Genomic DNA, 20,283 nt, shown 5'->3' on the forward strand with positions numbered 1-20,283 from the left:
TACTCTTCTTTACATAGGTATATATCTTTTCTTGCCTGGACCTATCTGTCATTATAGCAACTTGGACAACCCACACGCTACTCTAACATCATAATGGGTCTTAAACAACATCTTCCTATAGAACTAGAAAAAAATGTATGATATTAAAGCGGGAGTCCGCTGGGACTCCGCGTTTTTTTTTTTTTTTTTAAAGCCAGCAGCTACAAATACTGCAGCTGCTGACTTTTAAAATAGTGACACTTACCTGTCCAGCGCGCCCGCGATGTCGGCACCCGAAGCCGATCTCTAGATCGTCTGTCGGGTGCTGCCGCCGCCATCTTGGGTATGGGAATCAGGAAATGGAGCCTTTCGGCTTCATTTCCCGGTTCGCTACTGCGCATGCGCGAATCGCGCTGCGCAATAAGGACGGTCCCCGCTGCCTCTGGGATCTGTGTGTTTCCCAGCAGGCAGCGGGGCACTTGCAGAAAGGGGCGGGTGCTTGCGGAAAGGGGCGTAATCTACGCCCCTTTCCGCGGAGAGCTATCCCGGAAGTGGGTGCAGATACCTGTACTGTACAGGTATCTGCACCCCCCTCCCCCCTGAAAGGTGCCAATTGTGGCGCCGGAGGGGGGGAGGGTTCCGATGAGCGGAAGGTCCACTTTAGGGTGGACCTCCGCTTTAATGTTTGTTTACACATTCTGTTCGATTTTTTAGCCCCTGCGTGTGCATGACTCTTGTTATATCGCTTCAAAAAACAATAAAAATTATTTAAACAGAAAAGCCCCAAAACATGATGGACAGCTTCTAATGTAATGTCTCACCAAAGAGTGATATCAATTTGCTTTTCAGTGTAAGAAATCAAAGTCATGGTAGAGAACAGTGACATGTGTTGTGAATGAGGAGGTGGTTGTAGTGTCACAGCTGTTCAATCCCTTACAAGATTAACAAGTTAATAAGCCAATAAAGGTTAGATTTAGTCCAAGTGAGTGGTTTCTAAATTCATCCCTGATGAGTGGGTTATATTTGGCATTGGTGAGTGGCTATTTTATAAAACATGGCTGCCCCTTTGTTCTCTTGTCTGGCAGTCACTGTTTAGGGACAGGCCAGAAATAGACCCTGTGTAACATTCCTGCCTCCTTGCTATGTGTGCTCTGTGGTTGGTATCTCTTATCCAGACAATCCCACAGTCCTCATGCCATACTACATTCTTATCTTAGGTTTAAATGCATTTGGAAAGTTTCCTGACATCATTTTTGTTCCTGTCTGTGATACCTTTCACTTAATTTTTTTGTAAATCAATGTTTATTCCATTCATCTAATATATATATTCATTCAGTGTAGTCTGCATAAGGCCAAGTATCATGAAACACTGATACAATAAGCGGCAGAAAGCGTATTGAAGCATAAAAACCCTCAAATCGCTAAAAATAAAACAGAAATTCCTAGTTGCACTTAAAACATGGTGGGGAGTTGTAAAGAAAGCCAAAAACAATTTACTTTTTAAACTATGTTGCAGGAAAATGAAGGTATGTGCACTAATGTTAATGGATTTAAATAGGAAGTTACTCTATGGGGAGTTAGTGGGAGGCCTCCTTTGTCATAAAGGATAAGTACCGTATATACTCGAGTATAAGCCGAGATTTTCAGCCTCTTTTTTGAGGCTGAAAGTGCCCCCCTCGGCTTATACTCGAGTCATCGCTGTCTGCCTGCTCGATCAGCGTGTCGAGCAGACAGACAGCGGCCATTCTATAATTCAAAAGCCGCGCCTCCGGCTCCGCCTTCGCCTGTGATAGGCGGAACACTGAATTTCCCAGCAGCCTGTGTTCCGCCTATCACGGACATCGTCTCATCCTCGTACTACGGACGAGGATGAGACGATGTCCGTGATAGGCGGAACACAGGCTGCTGGGAAATTGTGTTCCGCCTATCACAGACAGGGAGGCGCGGCATTTGAACAGGGGAATGGGCGCCGACGAAGAGCGGTGATCCTGGGACGGGACCGGACGGAGGCTCGGCTCGGGACGGGACGGGACCGGACGGAGTCTCGGGACGGGACGGGACCGGACGGAGGCTCGGGACGGGACCGGACGGAGGCTCGGGACGGGACGGGACCGGACGGAGGCTCGGGACGGGACGGGACCGGACGGAGGCTCGGGACCGGACGGAGGCTTGGGACCGGACGGAGGCTCGGGACACAGGTAGGCTGGACACACAAGGCCACACACACACACACACACACACACGGATGGACACACACACACACAGGGATGGATGGATGGATGGACACACACACAGGGATGGATGGATGGATGGACACACACACACACAGGGATGGATGGATGGATGGACACACACACAGGGATGGATGGATGGATGGACACACACACACACAGGGATGGATGGACACACACACACACAGGGATGGATGGATGGATGGACACACACACAGGGATGGACAGGCATATCTCACCCTCGGCTTATACACGAGTCAATAGGTTTCCCAGTTTTTTGGGGGTAAATTGGGGGCCTCGGCTTATACTCGGGTCGGCCTATACTCGAGTATATACGGTATACACCTTGGGGAAAGGTGGCTAAGTATGCACCTGCGGGGTGATATAGTTAATGCCCCGTACACACGATCCGAATATCGTATGACTGATCGTATGACCGTTTTCGGGTAATAATCGCAAGTAGAAATTGAATAGCTAAATAAAGTCACGAAAATTCTCGTACGATCGAAAAAAAAATAGTAAGTGATGTCATGTGTTGTAATGTATTTGTATTGTATTTTCGGACGACAACTATACTGACTAAATGAAAATCGTACGATCTGGAAGCGCATTTCCGATCTAATAATATTGGTTGAACGGTCGTGATCGGCTGTCGGAAGTAGTGTACACACGATCCGAAATTTATACGATCCTTCCTCGGATGACCGTTTTCGTACGATATTCGGATGGCGTGTACGGGGCATAAGTCTAGTGTATTTAGGGGGCTAGGGAGGGGCACTGGAGAATTGTTTCTTACATACCAGCTGCAGTCCAGTACGTTTTTTCTGCATCAAAAATGCATACACAGTGTTTTTCAATTGCCCTAGTTCACCCTAGCTCAGTCAGTTCCAGTCAGTTTCCGGTGCAGAAAAAAAAAGAACAAGTTGAATTTTTTCTAAACTGAACTATACTGGAACATAGCAAAATGCATCAAAAATGCAACGGAATTGAGTGTGGTGTGAACTGTAAGCAAAAACGTATCCAGAATGCATCCAGAGGGCTTTTTTGTGGTGTGAAGCACTCTGGATGCATTCCTAGGGTCTTCTGTTTATATCACTCACTGACACATCTACTGTATATTCCCTACTTCATGTAGGAGGGTCCTCTTTTATGTCCATGTTGCTGCCTGTGTGATGTAGACATTTACTATTGACTCTACAGTGTCGGGTCCTCATAGCCTATAGAAGACTGGACAGTGTGATGACATTACGAAGTAGCAACCAGTCAGGGTGGGCACAGACTGGTGCGTTGGATCACCAGTCATCATTCACAAACTAGGGGGGAATATGACGGTTTGGGGGGGGGGGGGGGAGCTTCAGCACTTAACCTTTTTATAGCTGGTAATAAGTTTGCTGATATATAGGCTTTAAAAAACATTAATACAATTATTTATATCACGCTGTCTGCAAACATTTTTTTTGAAAAAACAAAAGTTCCATATTCATTTCATATTCATGTATTGAAGATTTCCAATCCTTTAAGTGGAAATACAGTATCTCACAAAAGTGAGTACACCCCTCACATTTTTGTAAATATTTTATTATATCTTTTCATCTGACAACACTGAAGAAATGATACTTTGCTACAATGTAAAGTAGTGAGTGTACAGCTTGTATAACAGTGTAAATTTGCTGTCCCCTCAAAATAACTCAACACATAGCCATTCATGTCTAAACCACTGGCAACAAAAGTGAGTAAGCCCCTAAGTGAAAATGTCAATATTTTGTGTGGCCACCTTTATTTTCCAGCACTGCCTTAACCGTCTTGGGCATGGAGTTCACCAGAGCTTCACAGGTTGCCACTGGAGTCCTCTTCCACTCCTCCATGACACTATCACGGAGCTGGTAGATGATCCACCTTCAGTTTGAGGATGCCCCACAGATGCTTGATAGAGTTTAGGTCTGGAGACATGCTTGACCAGTCCATCTCCTTTACCCTCAGCTTCTTTAGCAAGGCAGTGGTTGTCTTGGAGGTGTGTTTGGGGTCGTTATCATGTAGGAATACTGCCCTGCGGCCAAGTCTCCGAAGAGAGGGCATCATGCTTTGTTTCAGTATGTCACAGTACATGTTGGCATTCATGGTTCCCTCAATAAAATGTAGCTCCCCAGTGCTTGCAGCCCCAGACCATGACACTCCCACCACCATGCTTGACTGTAGGCAAGACACACTTGTCTTTGTATTCCTCACCTGGTTGCTGCCACACCCGCTTAATACCATCTGAACCAAATAGGTTTATTTTGGTCTAATCAGACCACAGGGCATGGTTCCAGTAATCCATGTCCTTAGTCTGCTTGTCTTCAGAAAACTGTTTGCGGGCTTTCTTGTGCAGCATCTTTAGAAGAGGCTTCCTTCTGGGATGACAGCTATGCAGACAAAATTGATTCAGTGTGCAGCGTATTGTCTGCGCACTGACAGGCTGACCCCCCCCCACTTCAACCTCTGCAGCAATGCTGGCAGCACTCATACGTCTATTTCCCAAAGGCAACCTCTGGATATGATGCTTAGCACGTGCACTCAACTTCTTTGGTTGATCATGGCGAGGCCTCTTCTGAGTGGAATCTGTCCTGTTGTATGGTCTTGGCCACTATGCTGCAGCTCAAATTCAGGGTCTTGGCAATCATCTTATAGCCTAGGCTATCTTTATGTAGAGCAGCAATTCTTTCAGATCCTCAGAGAGTTCTTTGCCATGAAGTGCCATGTTGAACTTGCAGTGACCAGTATGAGAGATTGAGATTGAACACTATTATACAAGCTGTACACTCACTACTTTACATTGTAGCAAAGTGTAATTTTTTCAGCGTTGCCACATGAAAAGATATAATAAAATATTTACAAAAATGTGAGGGGTGTACTCACTTTTGTGAAATGCCGTACATATGAGCATGCAAATAATGACCTACTAATGTTGCGCCATGAACAAATCTTTGGAAGGATCAGAAGTATGGTAACAGGATGACTTCAGTGCTTCTAATAATAGACAGAAAAGTCACCCAGTTCTGAAAAGGATAGAGCTTGATTACCAATTTATATATAAAACCAACATCATGGAAAACAACCAATCCTGAGAATATTTTATTACATTACTGTATCTTGTTTAGGAAATAACAACCAAGGCAGTGTTTTAACATTCCTGACATGGGATTTTACTGTAGAAAGACTATATTGTGCATTCAAAGGTTTACTGACAGCGCATACACTTTCACTTTACAACATCAGCATTGTAATGACAGTACAAACAATAGTTATATTTGACAATCTGATATAAGACTACCGTACTTGAAAAATCCTCCTTCATATTGTGAGTTCTGCCTGTCTCCTGGCCATCCCTTTCCACAACTTCCTGGATTCCCAGTAGGGTTGCCACCTTTTCTTCAAGCCAAATCCGAACACTTAACCAGAGAAAAGAATTTTTTTTTGTAGCATACACTGTGCATATATTTTAATCTAGGGCGGTCCTTCTTCCCGCACACAACACAGAATTTATGTATTGATGTAAAAGCACCATTCTGCGCAGGTGTAATAAGAACCCATGATGACGTATCCCCAGGGGTGTACCTTTGACAGCTTGGGCTCAGTAGGTTGAAGATGCTGGGTGTCATTCAACAGTGTACCCCAATTAAATTGTTATCATTGTTTCATACAAATAGAGCTTTCTATTAAAGATCCATTGGTGGAAGCCCAACAACCACTTCAATACCGGACATTTTTCACCAGACACTAATCTAATGGGGGTCTTTAAGGGGGGTGTGTGGTTGTACTGATATCCATTAACTATTAAATCAGCAGTCAGCATCCCCCATTAGAGTCATCATATATCAGCACCCCCTTACAGAACCCCATTAGATTAGAGTCCATTTATATTAGCACCCCCCCCCCCATTAGCTCAGAGTCCCCTTATATCAGTTCCCCCCTTACAGACCCCCATTATATTAGAGTCTGGTGAAGAGAGAGGCATAACAGAGAGAGAGAGAGGGAGGGTGACAGAGAGTGAGGGGGGTGACAGAGGGAGAAAGGGGGTAACAGAAAGAGAGAGAGGGGTGTGACAGAGAGAGAGGGTGACAGAGAAAGGGAGGGGATGACAGAGAGACAGAGGAGGGTGACAGAAAGTAGGGGTAAGGGAGAGAGAGGAGGGATGAAAAAGATGGGGTGAGAGAGAAAGAGAGCAGGTAAGAGAGGGGGATGAGAGAGAGGAAACAAAGAGAGGTAATCAGAGAGATGGGGGGTGAGAGATAGGCAACTGAGAGAGGGGGTCAGAGAGAGAAAGGGGGTAAGAGAGGGGCAATAGAGAAAGGGTGTGAGAGAGAGAGGGGCGACAGGGAGAGAGGGGTCAGAGAGAGGGGGTGAGAGAGAGTGAGAGGGGGTCAGAGAGATGGAAGGTGAGAGAGAGGGTGGTCAGAAAAATGAGGGTTGGGAGAGAGAAGGGTGAGAGAGAGAGAAGGGTGAGAGAGAGGGGGTAAGAGAGAGGGGTTGAGAGAGAGAGAGGAGGGGTGAGATAGAGAGAGGGGGGTGAGAGAGAGAGAGGGGGTGAGAGAGAGAGAGGGGGTGAGAGAGAGAGGTGGTGACGGAGGGAGAGAGGGGAGGGCGAGAGAAAGGCAACAGTGAGAGCGAGGGAGGGTAGAGAGAGAGAGGGGGATTAGAAATGGACAACAGAAAAAAGGGGTCAGATAGAGGGGGGTGAGAGAGAGGGGGGTGAGAAAGGGGCAACATAGAGAAGGGGTCAGAGAGAGAGGGAGTCAGAGAGAGATAGAGGGTGGGTGAGAGAGAGGCAAAAGAGATCAGGATCAGAGAGAGGGGGATGAGAGAGAAAGGGGGGTCAGAGAGAGGGGTCAGAGAGAGGGGTGAGTGAGAGAGGGATGACATAGAGGGGGGACAGAGTGAGAGAAAAGGGTGTGAAAGAGAGAGAGGGGTGACAGAGAGAGATGGAATGAAAGAGAGAGAGAGGGGGTCAGAGAGAGGGAAGGTAAGAGAGAGCGGTAGGAGAGAGGGGGCAGAAAGAGTGTGGGGGTAGGCAAAGAGAGAGGGGATAAGAGAGGGAGGTTGAAAGGGGTGACAGAAAGAGAGAGGGGTGACAGAAAGAGAGAGGGGTGATAGAGAGGGAGGGAGGGAGGTAAGAGGGAGAGAGGGATAAGCGAGAGAGAGGGGTGACAGAGAGAAAGGGGTGGTAAAAGAGAGAGGGGTGAGAGAGAGAGAAGGTAAGAGAGAGAGGGGGTGAGAGAGAGGGGATCTTAGAGAGACGGGGTGAGAGAGAGGGGGGATAAGGGGGGGTGAAAGAGAGGGGGATAGATAGAAAGGGGGGAGAGAGAGAGAAGGGTGACACAGAAAGAGAGGGAGGTGAGGGGGGTGAGAGAGAGAAGTGAGGGAGAGGAGGTGAGAGCGAAGGGGTCACGGGGGTGAGAGAGAGGGGTTGGAGGGGTGACAAAGAGAGGGGGTCAGAGAGAGGAGGGGTGACAGAGGGACACAAAGGGACCCCTAGCCCTGTCTGCAGCCCCTCTTGTTCCCCCATGTCCCAGTCCCTGTCTGCCAGAAGGTGTGTGTGATGGTCAGTACAATACCTTTCATGCCAGCAGCTGGCAGTACCCAGCAGAACCCATTTTTGTGGTCGCAGAGGTGCTCTGCAGTGGATTTCTGTGAGGTGGAGTGGTCCCTGGCTGCCTGCACCTCCCGTCTGTCTTTATTCTATGGTCCTACTTCTCAGCCTGTCCTCCTGAGCCTGAGAGTGGAGAGGAGATTAAATGAGTCTGGAGATTCCAGGTTCTGACAGGCGCCGGGGATGCTATACCTGCATCTTCAGAGGTCTTCTCCCTCCCGGGCTATTGGTGCTTCCTTGTCCCACCCTCACTGCTATCCTTTTCCGCAGCCTCTGTCTCCTGGCCCGCCTGCACTATGGAGATGGTAGCTGGAGCGGGGATGTCATCCTGCCCGCACCTTGCCGCATTCGCTGTGCCGTTCCTAGCACTTGCTGTCACAGGAGTGAGCCTAATCATGACCAGGCCTTCATGCAGTGCCCCGCAGCTCCCTGAGCCCCTACATTAATCTGCCCCCCTCAGCTGGGTGTCCTAAGGTGGCTGCCTTATGGTGGTGCCAGCGCTGTGTCCGGGTTTCAGGAGGACAGAAACCCAGGCACAAGTGTCAAAACCCGGACTGTCCGGGCCATTCCATTACAGGTGGCAACCCTAACTCCCAGCATGCTTTGCAGCTTCTCCTTTGCTGTTTATTTTTCATTTCTAAGCACTACCTTGCTGCCTGCAAGCAGTGACTCATGTTCTGACTCTGCCTCCTGAAACTCCTGCTTTCAGCACCTCTGTAGTTAAGAAAGGCAGGCTTTGTGAAATGTGTGACACAGCAGTGCCTACGCACAGGGTGTAGTGAATATGTGTCACAGAATCCAAGGAAGTAAATGTGTGGGGATCTTCACAAAGTAAGTTTACAGACTTCAAGATCATTCAGATTATTGGGAGTAGGCTAGAAATAATTGAAATACAATGGAGAAATGAATATATGATTTTACATTTTTGATCATACATAAGCTTTAAGAAAAATGAGCCTCTGGTTGTGCTTATATGAGACTGCTGTCTGTAAATAAAGGTATAAGTTTACATTTGTTCATTAAGATGATCTGCACAGCCGGTTGTTGCTCTTACGAATCTTCATGTTTCAACGCAGATAAAACCAGTTGACGATTTTCAGTCTACAAGGCCTTAGTTATAACTACCAAGTAGTTATGGTATTGTATTAATGCTCTGTCGAGAGAGAGTATTCATCACATTTATTCATAATAATGGGTTACATGTTTGGTGATTATATCTCTAATCTCCTTAAATTCATTGCTGTAGATAAAGTCCAGATGACAATCCCCAGTGCGCAAATTTCCCCCTGATAAGGTCCACCGGTTCTTACTTCTAGCAATAGTCAGAGCCCTATCAATCATCCACCTTGGATATCCTCTCTCCAAAAAACGTTGGAACAGGGATGCTGTCTCACCTTCAAAATACAAATCATCTCTGCAGATTCTTCTCACTCGTAAAAATTGTCCCACAGGTATACCTTTTATTGTGTGTCTGGGATGTCCTGATTGAGCTAACAGAAGACAATTACCTGACAGAGGCTTTGTATATAGGGACGTGCTGACTCTCATGTTCAGTCCCTTCAGGAGTACATTTACAAAATGTATTTCATCATTATGAACTTCACCAGTAAAGGTGAGATTATTGGTATTACAATTCAGGTACTCCAGAAAGGGAATGAACATGGATGTCCCATCTTCCATGATGAACAAGAATGGTTGTAACCCATTATTATGAATAAATGTGATGAATACACTCTCTCGACAGAGCATTAATACAAATATTCAAAAATAACTGCATAATGATCTATTCATCTTTCATTATCTACTATCTTTTGTTTTATATATATATATATATATATATATATATATATATATATATATATATATATATATATATATATATATATATATATATATATATATATATATATATATATACATTGAGTGAATGGAGGGCAGCTGAAAATTTGGCCTTATATTTACTGCCCTGGTCTTTTCCTCCGTACAGTCCTCTAGATGTGTCTTGCCATATTTGGTGTTTTATGAGTTTATAGAGATATGGGTTGATGTATGTCGGTTTTTACTGACTATATATAGATTGATACATATTCGTTGATAATTTTAATGCAGTCTCACATCTCTTGCTGCTCAATCTTCTTTGTCTCTTTGTCTTTTCTGTCTTTGTGTTTTTCTCCCTTTGCTCTGCCCTCTATTGTCCACCCTTTCTCCGTTGTTCATTTGGGGGCAATGGAGAAAGATTTTTTGAATTATCTCCCTAGAGTTATGTATATAGTGATATATGTTGATTATGTTTTTATGATGGAGGGAGATATTCTACGGGTGGGTACAAATGCATTTACACATATATATATATTTGTGTATGTGTGATGCGTGTGTGCATTCTCCTGCTAAGGGATGGTATATGATGGGTTACACAGACTTGTTTTAATCTAATATGGTGATTACAATGGTTTTATGGTGTGTGTTCTTGAGCATGTTTATCTCTATTTACTAATATATGTACACATTTTTATAATGTCTTTTCACATTATACGATTGTGCTACTCTACATTAATCCCTATGCGATGCACCACATATTTATATGTTTGTGTGTTGCAATGGGTTGCTGTAGGTTTTTCTGCTTTCTTAATTTCTATGTGTATCATATAACAGGAAGCATGCAATTCAATGATTAGAGTCACCTGCTATGCAACTAGGTGGGGCTTTATAAGGAAATCTATGCTGCTCATCCTGTGTAATGACTAAGCACACTTGGAGTGTGTGAAATGCATCTACTAGCTTTCTGTCAACACTTTAGGATGTTCTGAATAAAAGAATTTTGATTGAGTACAGAGTGTGGCCATTTCTTCTTTTGACTATATGTGGAGGCAAGCCAAGGCGGGCACCTGCCCAGATCATCAGGCTTTCAAAACCTCACCTGGAGCAGTGAGTCTTCTTGTTTGGATGGGTAGTAGCACTATATACTTTTCTTATAGTTTACCCTTGCCATACATGAGATAATTACCTGAATAATTAGGTTGATGTAGACCGTGCTATCAGGTAACTGGGGCATGTATGTACCATGGTCCACAGCACTGTTTGGTTAATATATGCATATGCATGGTGATGTAGGTATGCGTTTATAATGCAGCCATCTTCATTGTTGCTTATTTGTCCACAGGGTTCACTTGGGAGACTCAGTACAGATTTGCCCATAAATTTAGGTGACCAAATTTGTTGAAGACACAGCCACCTATAGGCAAGCTATGGAGTTTTTACTGAGATGAAGGTGCTATTTATACCTAATCTGCACACAATCTTGCCTCAAACAGCGATATAACAATTTTGTTGTCCATTTAAAATCCTGTTAACACAATGGAAATTATGGTTGTATTTGTCTGTGTATGATGGAAGTCTGTTGCATCGGTATAATATTAAAGATTGGTTCTATTATATTTTTTGATGTGCAAAAAATAGCCATTTACTTAGGGATGCAATTCTGATGTTCTACCTATTTTCAGGAAAACCCTGGACACCAAAAAAGAAGCCAATTGACCCAGTTTTAGAAAATGTCACTTTGGAGCCTGAACTGGAGGAAGCTTTAGCCAATGCCTCGGATGCTGAACTATGTGACATTGCAGGTACGTCTATATCAGGACTGCATGTGAGTGAGTATAACTGTGTCCATGAAAGCCCTCAGTGATGTTGTCACCTAAAATGGCATTTATTCTTCTTACAAAAAAGCCAAAGGATTATGCCTCTAAGTACCAGAGGAATTTAACAAAAAAAATCTTAATTTTGGTAAATTCTCATTGTATTAATGCTTTCTCTGTATAAACTTGGCTGTGAAGGTTTGGCGTTACAAATCTAGGTGCTGTTCTCAGCAATTTGGTTCACAAAGCAACTTTACTATTGAATAAAGACTAATTTATTACTGAATCTGATCTTCACAAAATCTAGTTTTCTGATAATTACATGAAGATTTATTTCAGGCAACCAGTTAAACCAGTAAGTGAATTACCAGTACTATATTTGTAGCATTTAAAATGTGTTATCATCTTAAGACCAGTCCTGTATAATCCACAACTCCTCACATATACCTCCTCCTTTTTTTTCAGTGGTAGTTTCTTTCTCTGTGCTTGCAGCATAACCAGTCACATTCAAAATTCCAAGACTTTTTGGAATTTTACCTGTGGCTCTAAAGAGGTCTACAGACACATTTGCCCAGCCTTGCTAAGATAAAACAAAGATTCATCAATAATCACAAGAAAAAAATATTAGTGACAAAAAGGGATACAAACAATTGAATTATATCAGTGAGTAATATCTTTTCACCATATAAGTGACAAAAAAAATGTTTTTAAATCAGTGCCCATAATATAATTAGCATAAATTGCATAACCCTTATATATAAATCACATAAATTGTCAGTATTAAAGAAAATAAACCGACACACCCCCAAATTAGTTGTAATGAATGAACAGAAAAACCCAACAAAAAAAAGTATTGAATTAAAGAAAAAAAATCAGAAAAAAGTCCCAGAAATAATATCCAAAGAGCAGTGTTGATTCTTCCAAAGTGAAAAAATGGAATTAACACCCACAATGTTCTGTGTTAAAGAAAAATCCAAGCATTCCTCCACCAGTGAGAAAGGGGGAGAACTAATTTTTTATATGATCCACGATATCCTCGTTCCTTGTCTGGAGGCTTCGCATCAGAGATAAATGCTGTGTGGCTCATGTGACGGTTCATCCAGAACATCTGTGCTTTTGCCCTGTTGATCTCACTGAGATCTATAATTCTGGTAAGCGGCCCCCTTTCTCACTGGTGGAGGAATGCTTGGATTTTTCTTTAACACAGAACATTGTGGGTGTTAATTCCATTTTTTCACTTTGGAAGAATCAACACTGCTCTTTGGATATTATTTCTGGGACTTTTTTCTGATTTTTTTCTTTAATTCAATACTTTTTTTTGTTGGGTTTTTCTGTTCATTCATTACAACTAATTTGGGGGTGTGTCGGTTTATTTTCTTTAATACTGACAATTTATGTGATTTATATATAAGGGGTATGCAATTTATGCTAATTATATTATGGGCACTGATTTAAAAACATTTTTTTTGTCACTTATATGGTGAAAAGATATTACTCACTGATATAATTCAATTGTTTGTATCCATTTTTGTCACTAATATTTTTTTCTTGTGATTATTGATGAATCTTTGTGATTAGAATAATTTTTTCTGATTAGAGTTTTTTTTTAGCGCAGCTCACTTTTTTCACCTATTTAGTCTGTTATCGGAGTATTACGATTAGGGTTGCCTCTTGTAGGGAATTTATTTATATATTTTTTTATCTTGTTTGAATAGCGCGGTTTACTCTTTATATCTTGTTTAAGATAAAACAATGTTCATGTGTCTAAAGGCCTTACCAGACAATTGCAGACATGCCCTGTCAAAAAAAAAATTTGGTTATATTTGGGATATATATTGGGTTATATTTAGTGTTTTTTTTTTTTTTTGTTATTCATGAAACAGTTATTTTTCCAAAAAAACGAGTTTGAAAAATCGCTGCGCAAATACCTTGTACCATAAGTTGCAACAGCCACCATTTTTGTGCCTAGGGTGTCTGCTAAAACAATATATATAATGTTTGGAGGTCCAGAGCAATTTTCTAGCAAAAAAATAATGTTTATTACATGTAGGAGAGAAGTGTCAGAATTGGCCTGGGTTGCAAGGGGTTTATTACTATAAGTAATATACAAATAATTATTATATACTATATTTTTTAAAACTGTACTCAAGCAGATGGCTTAATGGAAAAATTACTGAAGTTTGGAGTTATAACATATAGCATAATAATATATGATTCAGCGTGATTTAGCTTGATTATAACAGTACCTTTTCAACAGCAGCAGATTCTCATTCTCTCTCTTAACTGTGCGAGAAAAACATGGGATTGTGGGTAAATCTTATACCCATAAACCCATGTATTTCCTTGTAGTTAAGAGGGCTGGGCTGGAAGGGAGCATGTGTCTTTTAGACACATGCTCCCTTCTGTGACACTGTATTGAGAGGCGTGCCTCCACTGCAGCATTTTTATTGGACAGCTGGGGCTAATGGTACTTTACTATTGGTCCAAGACTCCAAGCTGTCCATTGGGCTCAGTGCCTCTGACAAGAAGCAAGGAGAGGCACTGTGAACTCAACCTCTTAGTCTTGTGCAAACAGAATGTGCCAGCTTGCATTTAAACTGGCCCTCTGCATGTAGCTTCTGACAGGCTGCGCAAGGAGCCCCGCATCTAACCTGACCACAGATCGCTGAGCTACGACCCTCGAAGCTCGATTTATTTATATATTTATTTTTTAATGTTCTGCCTCACCTGCCTCCCCTGACTGCACATCCCTGAAATATACCAAAGAGTGGCTGCAGTTGATTGCCTGCGTTTGCTGATTGTTGGAAAATTTTCCAATGTGTCCTTTCTACAGAAGCCAATTAAAGTGATTGTAAAGTCATTTTTTAAATAATTTTTAAAAAAACAAACTTGATATACTTACCTGCTTTGTTCAATGGTACTACACAGAGCAGCCCCCACTGGTGCTCCTGGTGCTTTCCATTGTGGCACACCTGTGGTCCCTGCTGCCTGTGTCTATAGACACACACAGAGAGTCGAGGCACTGCCCCCCACTACTCTGTCACAGGATTAGACTAACAGCAGCAGGACAAGCATGTGAGAGCAGAGGGAAGAGGAGAGAGCTGCTACAGATGGCACTGTGCTGGATTGAGATTAGGCTAAGTATAAGGGAGTTGAGGGGCGATAAACATGCTAAAACATTATTTTTACATTGCAGGGAATGCATTAATATATGTTAGGGCTTACAACCACTTTATATAACTGACTTCAGTCAAGCCAGGAGACCATGCAGTGATCAAAATATTGATCAGTATATGGCCATCTTAAGTTTTCTGCTCCCTTCTTCATAGGCACAAGTTTGCACATTTCCTGATACAGACATATGTATTTATACCAGTGTTGGCAACTGGCAGGCAGTAAAAAATGGGCACTTTTCTCCTGAAAGTAAATGCATGACAGGAAAATCTTGCCAGTAAAAAATATGGCTGTGAAGCCTGGCTCGGAAATACACAGGAGGCGTGTCTGGCGGAGGCGGTGCCTGAGTGTGTTATGTGATGTCATGGTGCAAGGGAGCCTAGCAGAGCAAGGCAAGCCAGGAGTGGTAATGTCAGTACTGTTTGGATTGGAGTGGACTGAAGTGACCACCTGACATGGAGAGAGACTGTCACTGTGACTCGGGAGGGGACGTGTCATGTCAGTGATCTGTGCTGCTGCACACTGCTGTCAGTGTCACTGTGAGAGTCAATTTCATATGTGTGTGCTGCCCATTCTAATGTCTTGCTCTCCTGAGTCCTGTCCCTGATCTACTTACTTACTATATCAAAAATAAAATAAGAAATATGTTTTTTGCCTTAATATCTACCTTGAATCACATCGCTAATTGCACATTCTACTTGTTTGTAGCCTAAATACTGACATTTGCACTGAAATCTGTCATTTTTTAACTTTTGGAAAATGCCAGTGAAAACTTGGCTGTGCCAGTATATTTTGAAGTGTCGTGTCAATAAATTTCAATCTGGTAGGTTGGCAACACTAATTTATACTTCAGTCTTTTCTTAGATTATTTATGTTTGCAGTGACAGCAGGAAACCTACAGTGAATATAGTATGTTTAGGCAAATATCTCTTTTGTACTAGAAACAAGTGTATACATTTGGTTTGTGTTGTGAAATGATATTGGAAATCCCTATGTGGGAAATCCTGGTGTAAAGAATGTTTATTTTTTAAAGTGGGCAAATCAGGCCTTGAAATGCAAATTTGGCGAGTGGACCTTAATGTTCACTGCATACATTGGGGTTGGTACAAGAATAGTGGTGCGCTGTACTAGAGGATATGTAAATTTACAATAGTTGTGTATTGTGTAAACTTGTATAGATAAGATTCTAGTAAAACCAACGAGGGTGGGTATAATAAATGGTTAAAAGTGTATATACAGGTAAGTGGATAACGGCTAGTAATACATCAAATATATGACAGAAGTAAAATGTAATAGCGTAATAATCATATAATACCTTGGATCAGTGATTTAGCATACACATCAATACACAGAGGTAAAAATAATTCATAAAAATTGATGATATTATAATAGAAGGTGCAACAGTTAGTATTTAAAAATACGTAAAAAGCAGGGCTCGAGTCCTGCGGGAACGCATGGGAACGGCATTCCCGTACTATTTCCACAGCGGGAACGCCGTTCCCATTAGCCGCCTGAGGGCTGAGGCTATGCAGCGCGTAGTCCGCCGCCGCTCCTCAGCCGCCCGAGTGACTGGTTGCTAGGCAGGGGCCGCTCCGCATCTAGCAACCGGTCACATGACGTCGGCCGTACACGTGGGCACGCACTGGCACGAGTCAGTGGGCAGTGTGACACACGCTGCGCGCCTGCTTGGATCCGGAGTTCCGGACTGTCCCCCCCTCCCCTCTACCCAGTGCCAGACAGTCCTGGCCTCCTGGGGCCACAGCCGCTGCACTTTTCCAGTTTACTTCTCCCCCGAGAACAGAAGGGAAGAGGATAACAGGTTAGTCACTAGTGTGTAAGTTGCACTCTGCAATACCCTGCCAATACTCTGCAATACCCTATCAATACTCTGCAATACCCTGCCAATACTCTGCAATACCCTATCAGTATCAATACTCTGCAATACCCTGCCAATACTCTGCAATATCCTATCAATACTCTGCAATACTGTTATACCTGAAGGGTTCCACATGTACTGCCACTTTAAGGCTGGCTCCACCCAGGAGTGATGCCAAGGGTCAAGGGGTATAGTAGCCATCTTGGACACATGTAAGCAGCCTAATAAGATGTACTGTCCTGAGATGCATGTTGCAGTGTACACTGAGTACTGGAAATAAACTTCCATTGTTCCAGACCAGAGTCTTGTGTCTCTCACAACACAGAGGATATAACAAATACCCTGCCAATACTCTGCAATACCCTATCAATACTCTGCAATACCCTGCCAATACTCTGCAATACCCTATCAATACTCTGCAATACATACCCTGCCAATATTCTGCAATACCCTGCCAATAAATACCCTGCCAATACTCTGCAATACCCTGCCAATACTCTGCAATACCCTATCAATACTCTGCAATACCCTGCCAATACTCTGCAATACATACCCTATCAATACTCTGCAATACCCTGCCAATACTCTGCAATACATACCCTGCCAATACTCTGCAATACCCTGCCAATACTCTGCAATACCCTATCAATACTCTGAAATACTCTGCCAATACTTACTCTGCAATACCCTGCCAATACATACCCTGCCAATACTCTACAATACTCTGCCAATACTCTACAATACATACCCTGCCAATACTCTGCAATAACCTGCCAATACTCTGCAATACCCTATCAATACTCTGCAATACTCTGCAATACTCTGCAATACCCTGCCAATACTCTGCAATACTCTGCCAATACATACCCTGCCAATACTCTGCAATACCCTGCCAATACTCTGCAATACTTTGCCAATACTCTTCAATACATACCCTGCCAATACTCTGCAATACCCTGCCAATACACTGCAATACCCTATCAATACTCTGCAATACCCTGCCAATACTCTTCAATACTCTGCCAATACTCTGCAATACATACCCTGCCAATACTCTGCAATACCCTGCCAATACTCTGCAATACCCTATCAATACTCTGCAATCCTGTACCAATACTCTGCAATACTCTGCAAATACTCTGCAATACCCTGCCAATACTCTGCCAATACATACCCTGCCAATACACTGCAATACTCTGCAATACCCTATCAATACTCTGCAATACCCTGCCAATACTCTGCAATACTCTGCCAATACTCTGCAATACATACCCTGCCAATACTCTGCAATACCCTATCAATACTCTGCAATACTCTGCCAATACTCTGCATACCCTGCCAATACTCTGCAATACTCTGCCAATACTCTGCAATACCCCATCAATACTCTGCAATACCCTGCCAATACTCTGCCAATACTCTGCAATACCCTTCCAATACTCTGCAATACCCTGCCAATACTCTGCAATACCCTATCAATACTCTGAAATACCCTGCCAATACTCTGCAATGCAATACCCTGCAATGCAATACCCTGCCAATACTCTGTAATACATATTCTGCAATACCCTGCCAATACTCTGCAATACCTACCCTGCAAATGCTTACCCTGCCAATACTTACTCTGCCAATACCCAGCCATACCCATCCATGCTCAGCCAATATTACAGCGGGGGAGATGTATATTGCAGTGGGGACTATATGGTGGTGGCATTCACAGATTTTTGCAAATTCAATAATTATTTGCTGATTCGAAAAATGATCCGATCCGTGACTCTGATCCGAGGAATGATCCGATCCGTGAGTTTTTTGATCTGTTGCACTCCTACCAGTTTTCCTCCGTGTCCCCTTCCAGTTTTCCTCCGTGTCCCCCTCCGTTCTGCTGTCCCCTCCGTTCTGCTAATGTCCCCTCTGTTCTGCTACTGTCCCCCTCCAGTTTTCCTCTCTGCCCCCCTCCAGTTTTCCTCTGTGTCCCCCTCCATTCTGCTACTTCCCCCCTCCGTGAAAACACCTGCTTCTCTGATGAGGGCACTGTTATGGGAACACTCTGATGGGGGGGGGGCTGTCTGAAGGGAACCCCTGCTCTCTGATGGGGGCACTGACAAGGCTCCATTTGATGGGCACTGTTAAGGCTGCATTAATGGGAACAGATGAGTGAGTGGCCTGGGGCCTGAGCCCCACTTTGCAGAAACAATACAGGCAGCCTGAGAAGAGGAGCTCCGGGCCGGCACACTCAGCATGCCCGACCTCCTTCCCCTGCACAGACCAACACATGTGTGGACATCTTGCGGCAGGAGGGGCCCCACATATCGTAGCTTGCATAGAGACATAGTGCAGAAGGGGCCCCCAGTCATTGCAACTTGTTGTTTTTGAAATCCCCTGCGAGGGAACCGTTTTCACACATTTGTGGTGGTTTTTTATTAGTATAGCATACAGCTTAAATTATTTTGTTACATCTGTTCTAGATTTATTTAAGGCATGTGAATTTTGGAGGTGTCCTCGTAAACTGGTACTTTAAATGTTGCAGTTTATTTGTTAAAGGAGTATGATTTTATATATATATATATACACACACACACACTTTTTTTGTATTTTTGAAGTGGGGAATCTTGGGTGAGTGCCAGGCCAGCACCCTGAGACCAGCCATGCCAGCGCCATGAGACCAGCCAGGCCAGCGCCCTGAGACCAGCTAGGGAACTACCGAGTACCCTGAGGCCAGCCAACCAGCACCCTGAGACCAGCCAGGCCAGCACCCTGAGACCAGTCAGCCAGCACCCTGAGACCAGCCAGGCCAGCACCCTGAGACCAGCCAGGCCAGCACCCTGAGACCAGCCAGGCCAGCACCCTGAGACCAGCCAGGCCAGCACCCTGAGGCCAGCCAGGCCAGCACCCTGAGGCCAGCCAGGCTGCTTATTTTACACCATTATTTATTGTTTTCATTGTTACAGAAATGAGCAAACGAAAAAGCAGCATTACAGATTTCTTCATGAAGGCATCCAGTAAGAAATCTCATGCTGATTCTGCAAGTTGCTCAACTCAGACTGAGCCTTTGCTTCAGCAAGCAGTGTCCGCTGCAGAAACTACACCAGTCAGTGAATGGGTTGTTGACTTCATTACCGATGTGGCTGAAGATACCGCTGCCAATGTCAGTGATATCATTGTTCTTCCAAAATGTTGGGACCAGAATCAGTGGATAGAATTTAATAAAAAGAACCCTTGGCTGTTTGTAGAAAATGGTCTTTTAGGGTGCAAATTGTGTTGTGAGATTAAACACCTTGGAGTGTCTGTTTCACAGGGTGTATCCATTTCCAAAGAATGGAGCACTGGTACAATTACTCCATATGGCAAAACCAAAAAAGATATGTTGACCTCACTGTGTAAAAAAATACACATACATCGGATTTCAGAAGCACATGTAAAGGCAGGAAATATCCAAGAAGTATCCAGAAAGGAGATACTGCAATCCAATATTGCAGAACAGCAGAAGCATAAGTTTGTGTCCACCACTAAAGTCTTTCGCACTGCCTACTTTTGTGTGAAAAAAAATGGCCCTTTCACAGACTTCCCAGATCTTATCAGCTTGCAAGTTGCAAATGGAGCTGACTTAGGAAGTATTCTCCATAGTGAGTACACAGCAGCACAAATAATAGATTGCATTGCTAGTGAAATGAGGAAAAGGCTTTGCAAAGCAGTTGTTGAGCAGGCTTCAAAAATTTCTGTTTATATTGATGAGTCTACAACAGTTTCTATTCAGTGTTAATCGTT

The 20,283-nt window shown here is 43.5% G+C and overlaps 1 protein-coding gene across 2 annotated transcripts in view; it reads left to right on the forward strand.

Moving 5' to 3' along the window:
* The window catches only part of TMOD1 (tropomodulin 1), a 118,051-nt gene that overhangs the window by 34,838 nt on the left and 62,930 nt on the right, over positions 1-20,283 (forward strand). For both annotated transcript variants that reach the window (XM_077475289.1, XM_077475290.1), the window contains exon 4: positions 11,337-11,456. In XM_077475289.1, the coding sequence (XP_077331415.1) occupies positions 11,337-11,456 (120 nt within the window). The remainder of the gene's footprint in view (positions 1-11,336; positions 11,457-20,283) is intronic.

Source organism: Lithobates pipiens, unplaced genomic scaffold (assembly GCF_037356315.1).
Source record: "Lithobates pipiens isolate NorthernLeopardFrog02 unplaced genomic scaffold, aLitPip1_a1.2 Scaffold_13, whole genome shotgun sequence".
NCBI classification, from domain to species: Eukaryota; Metazoa; Chordata; class Amphibia; order Anura; family Ranidae; genus Lithobates; species Lithobates pipiens.